Below are 5,772 nucleotides of genomic sequence, written 5' to 3'. Positions count from 1 at the left end.
CAGGAATCTTGGCTGGTTGATTAGCTTTACCCCACAAATCCATGAACAGCAATGAGAGAACAGACATGACGAAGCTTTGTAACTGGAAACTGCCGTATGTCACCACTGTCACTGTCTTTATTATTTCCAAATAAGTGACATTCGTAGATAATGAATTTCCTTTTGTTTCAAGTGTCATTGTTGTGGAAGCAATGCCTTACCTTACGTAGGCCAAGTGGGGAGTGATTTCGTCATATTCGTGTCACCCTCAGGAATCAGTGTCTTTGAGGGAGATGAGCATGGTTTGAGTTCAGGAAGTTGGGCTACTGCACAGGCCAGCTCTTGGAGGACCAAGACCCTCATGGACCTCTCCTGATGAAGGAGCTGGGGGTGGGGGCTGCCAGTGTGTTCACCGTGTGACTAACCACTCTCTGTCTCTTCTTGCTCCAGTGACTGCCTGGCCCTGCTGCAGGTCCGCGCCATCCTGCGCCACCTGGGGCTTGAGAGCACCTGTGATGACAGCATCATCGTCAAGGAAGTGTGCACGGTGGTGGCGCGGCGGGCGGCCCAGCTCTGCGGTGCAGGCATGGCTGCTGTGGTGGACAAGATACGAGAAAACCGTGGGCTGGACACCCTCAAAGTGACAGTGGGTGTGGATGGGACCCTCTTCAAGCTACACCCTCAGTGAGTGCCTGACCCAATTCTTTCTTCTTACTCTCTGTCTCTTCTTTCTGTCCTTCTCTTTTTCTCTTTCTCTCTGTCTTGTACTTTATTGGGAATTACTAGCCATTTCAAAATGTGTATATAATGTACATAGCACAGTTTAAAGGCCAAAAGTAGGCCTAAGTTTCACCTTCCAGTATTGGAAACCCCAATGAGTCCCTCCAGAATTGCACCTTCATGCTCCCTTCCCAGGGGTCCGTGCTGTGTAGAATCAGCCCTTGCATATTCCTTTCTTTCTCCTCATGTCTAGGTATGTATCTCTCTCATACTGTTTAGTTTTACTCACTTGGGACTTGCCATAAATGGAGTCCTAAAGCATCTCCTCTGTGACTGGTTTTTCTCACATCACATTTCTGTTTCCAAATGCGGCGACGTCAAAGTAGGCAGTTACGGTTCATTAACTTTCAGGGTGGTACCGCACCCCTTTGTCACGCACACAATACCGTAGTTTATTTCACTGTTTTGTGATATTCAGGTTATTTCTGGATTCTGACTGTTTTAAACAGTGCTGCTGTGACTGCTGTAGTCACTGTGCTAGAACACTGGAGCCAGGGTTTTTATTATTTTTCTACAGCCTGGAGCAGGGATTAGCAAATTCAGACACCATGTCTCATTGGAATGCACCGTCCCCATTAGTCCATGTATTGACTGGCTGCTCTGTGATCAGTAGTCACAACGACCATGCAGCCCATAAACCAGAGATGTTTACTACCTGGTCCTTTATGAATGTTGGCTGCCACCTCAGTCTGGAAGGAGAGTTGACCCTTGACCAACATAGGACTTAGGCGCCGACCTCCCATGCAGGAGAAAACGAGCATTAACTTAACTGCTGTAGAATGGAAGCCCTACCCATAATACAATTAACACATATCTTGTAAGTTGTATGTATTATATACTGTATTCCTACCACAAAGTAAGAGAGAGGACTAGGTTGTTAAGGAAAGCATAAGAAAGAGAAAATGCAGTATTTATTTAGAAAATTGATAGTACGTATTGAAAAAGATTTGCTTGTATGTAAGTGGACCTGTGTTTTTCAAGGGTTAACTATAATAAACTTCTTTTAAAAAACTGTTTTCCCTTCTCTCTCTGTGTGTGGCTTCTCTTTTATCCCCTCTTATCATCATTTCTCTTCTCTAATCTTCATTTATATCTGTTTTGAGTCATTTTTTTCTTTTGGGAGTTGGAAAGTGCCCTATGCCCTCTCCTTTGGAAACTATTCAGCAGAAGTTGAAAGAGTAGGTCAGTGCCCTGGCCCAGGTAGGCACAGGCTGGGATGGAGCTTGGAGCTTCCTTGGTTGAGCTGCTACCTGTTCTCATCAGGTTTATTTAAAGAGCTAAGAGACTCTCCCAGAGTTAGCAAAAAGAGGAATGTAGAAGACCTGGGCCTCTTTTCTTGATGTGAAAATAGCAGCTTTGGTTCCGTATGAGGGCCGGGAGAGGGGCGGATGCCCAGCCAGCAGCCCTGGGAGGTGGTATCCTCAGCTTTGCAGATGGGGAGGGCATCCTGACCCTGCTGAGCTGGGGAGAATGTTGACTATCTCTTACTCTAGTCTCATGAGGAAGGATCTGTGTCACTGGACCACCCTCACGATAACCCTAAAGCTGCCCTTGTTGCCTTCAGTGGCATTTTGGAGTACATGCGGGTTGGCTATGAGGCAACATCCTTGGGAAATATAAACTCATACCTTCCTAAACTCCCCTCCAGAATTTCAGATATTTGTCCTAGAGAGGAGTCCTAGCTCCCCCAAGTTCCATGTGTGACGTAGAACTTGGACGTATGGCTAGCATCCTCCAACCCTGGTTTCTGGATCCTGATATATAGTTTGTGTTGAATACATGGTAGCTGTCATTCTTTTCCTCATCTCAGTCATTCCTGGGTTTCCAGCATCACTTCCTAAGGTCTCCTCTCTGAACACACAAGTCAGCCATGACTAAGGTACTTTTTCTTGTGTCTTCTTCCCTTCTCTTCCAGCTTTGCCAAGGTCATGCGTGAGACAGTGAAGGACCTGGCTCCAAAATGTGACGTATCTTTCCTGGCATCAGAGGACGGCAGTGGAAAAGGAGCTGCTCTCATTACTGCTGTCGCCTGCCGCATCCGTGAGGCTGGACAGAGATAGAACCCCTGAAATTGAAAAGACTTCCTATCGTTCCCCTCTTTCTTGTTTTAAATTATAAAACGTTATCCCCTTGCATCAGAGACAGACACTGGCTTTTCTGCAACAAAGAGGACCCTGTTGGACTGGGTTTTGTCTCCATATAGACTCATGTAGAGTTTGGTGGCCAAGTCTTGGCCCTGCTGAGATAAATAGTTTGAAGTAAGGATCTGTTCACACCAGCCACAACAATTCCCATTGGCTCTTTAAAAAAAAAAAAAAAAAAAACGAAAACAATTTTAACCATTAGTAATCTCCTTGGCCAAATCCCTTGTCCCTATATAATCCTGCAGGATGGAGACTCTTAATAAAGATCCGGATGCCTCACCTTGAGGCTGAACATGACATTTCTAGGTGAAGCACATCTCCCAGCAAGGATGTTAACATTGTTTCTCCCATCGAACATCTGGGAGGCATCCCCTAATGTGAGCCCGATGCTCCGACAGGCAGATGTGGGAAGGAGGAGGGCTAGGATGAAGGGAGCTCATGGGTATCCATGTGGCAGTTCCTCTCTTCGACCTCATCTTGCAAGCATTTGCCTTGGGGCTTCCAGCAGTTGCTGTTCCTAGAACCAAGGAATCTCACATCTGGGCAAGAGTTGACATAGCTGGACATCTCACAAGTGGGCTTCTTGTCGCATCTCATTGTGGGTGCATGAATCATCCGTGGGTGATGGACCTTGGGAGAAGGGGGAGCTTTGGGGTTTGTTTTTTAACACTTTTCTCTGTAAAAGTGGAAACACTGTATTTTCATTTTAATTTATGTTTGAAATTTATTTAGTTCATGAAGTAGGTCTGCACCTTCATCTTGGCATGTAAATGGCCAGGTGTCTGTCATGTATTTATATGTTGATTTTGTGTATATAGATGTGCAGGGGTCCCTCAGACTTGACCCCATTAGATCTGTGTAGTTAAGGATGGAAGGTGAAGATACTGACTGGTTCTTAGATATACCTCATTCGCCTGTGGGAAGAGAAGGGAAGCCTCTTCGGGTGAGTGAATGGCAAAGTGTCTGCCTTCTGGCTCCTCCTTCCCCTGCAGTCTTGGGAACGTGTGGAAGGAAGGAACTAAGAAGCAGCGAGGCCCAAGGAGCGAAGAAATCACAACAACTAGCTGCTCTGCATTGAGACTTTTCTGGGGCTATAATACACGGGATGTTAACCAAAGGAAACCAAAGACATCATTCAAGTGCATTCATTGCATGGAAATCATTATTCTTTATTCTGAGGGCAGTTGATAGTGTTTTCAAGCTCTCTGACAAGACAAATGGAAGCCTTAAACATGGTATTTAATCATGGATTACAAACCAAAATGAAGCAACGAAACAACTAATCGAACAAAACCTCAGGGGCGACATTTTTGGTGTATTTGTGCCCTCCTAGCAAATTTCACCTTGGGTTTGTCCTGCAAATATTTTATAAGGAGTGTTGTCCATTTGCTTCCCGAGGCCATGTTGGCATTTCTCTGCTGAGTTGTTTTTGTGTGTTTAGACACAGTATTTATTTCAAACCATTGGAAGGGATGAGAGTGGTATAAACACTTCCGTACTGGACTTTTCAACAGTGCAGTTCATTCTGAATCTGAAAGCCCTCTTTGGTCCTAAAATATGCACAGCCACAGGCATTGAACCTGGATACACGATAAAGAGGGACTGGTCTTGCAACTCTATTAAATGGGCTGCGAGGGCCAAAACAGAAAGGGGGAAAGAGACTTCTGGCTCAGTTGCACCCAACTTTTGCATGTTTTTCACACTTGTGCCAAGACCAGTGCCTGATTATCGGTTTTCATCTGCATTTATTGATCTAAAATGTGGGTGTTCTTTACTATAATGAAAGCCAAAAGCTATTTGTAGATGTGTGGGTCGCTAAAAGATGCCCATGAAATAGTGATGAATTATAACTTAAATTTGAACATTAGGCATTATCTATGAAATGGCACGGTTTTTAAATGATGAAATGACACGTGTTGTAAAGGTAGAACTATGTGTGTAATTATTAAAGATGTATTTTTGGTTTGCAGGAAGGCATGCTGAGAAATGCATTCTCTTTGTGTTCCCAGACAGTCCCTCGTGGCTGCTGCTTTTCTTGGTGTAAATACAGTGGGTCTCAATCATGGACAGGCATGCTGGGGAGTGGATTATTTCAAACCCTTGAGCACTCAGTCTAGGGAAGATTGTTGTCATTATGTATGATAAAGACTAGTCGAATTAACTCTGTGATGTTAACTAATAATAAATTTTAACGTTTTTCAATATCTAAGCCTACAGTCATCTTTGGGGCATATTAATACTTCTTGGTCAGTCTGGTGAATAATTTATGGGTTTCCTGACTTGGAGTATATGCGTTGGACAGCCATGCAGCCAAGGCTGATCCTATCTACTTCTCTTCCCAGAAACTCAGTCCCAATGGAACTGAAGGCAGTGTTCCTGGGCCATTTGCGAGCCCCAAGATTTCATGCACTACTGAAGAACCGTGCTGGCTCTGCTGTCTACTGTTTAAGTAGTTTGGCTGAGATAGCAAAACCCTTGGGACTCTGGCTGGTCTCTGTAGGCTGATAGGAGTTGTGTTCAGGATATATTTAGCCTCTTGTGAACATCTAAAAAGCACTTGCAGGGCTGGGTAGTAGGATTGAGTCATGGGGGAAGGTTCCAGGTTTGCATCCAAAGACCCTCCCGAGTGTGCTGGGCATGCTCATGCCCATGGCCCAGGCCTGGCTGAGATGGGGTGGATCTCAACAGTCCCTCTGTCTGTCTATCTGTCTGTCTCCCTCATGGAAGAAACAAATAAATGAACTTAAAGAAAAAAAAAAAAAGCCAGAACACTTGCTTTTGCCCTATCCCTACCTCCTCTGATAAACAAAACCAAATCTGGGGAGTATATTTCTCCAAAGTCCCTAACGATACCCATCAACATGGCTCT

At 44.8% G+C, this 5,772-nt stretch overlaps 1 protein-coding gene across 2 annotated transcripts in view; it reads left to right on the top strand.

Moving 5' to 3' along the window:
* Positions 1 to 5,107, top strand: part of HK2 (hexokinase 2) — a 71,284-nt gene extending 66,177 nt beyond the window's left edge. The window contains exons 16-17 of one of the 2 annotated variants that reach the window (XM_027772940.1): positions 430 to 663; positions 2,675 to 5,107. In XM_027772940.1, the coding sequence (XP_027628741.1) occupies positions 430 to 663; positions 2,675 to 2,819 (379 nt within the window). In that variant the 3' untranslated portion in view covers positions 2,820 to 5,107. The remainder of the gene's footprint in view (positions 1 to 429; positions 664 to 2,674) is intronic. The other variant, XM_006151198.3, reaches the window with a different exon arrangement.
* Positions 5,108 to 5,772: the final 665 nt, after the last annotated feature.

The sequence above is a fragment of the Tupaia chinensis genome, unplaced genomic scaffold (assembly GCF_000334495.1).
Source record: "Tupaia chinensis unplaced genomic scaffold, TupChi_1.0 Scaffold000316_1, whole genome shotgun sequence".
Classification (NCBI taxonomy): domain Eukaryota; kingdom Metazoa; phylum Chordata; class Mammalia; order Scandentia; family Tupaiidae; genus Tupaia; species Tupaia belangeri.
The sequence above is the reverse complement of the archived record's forward strand: the minus strand, read 5'-3'. Positions and strand labels throughout refer to the sequence as shown.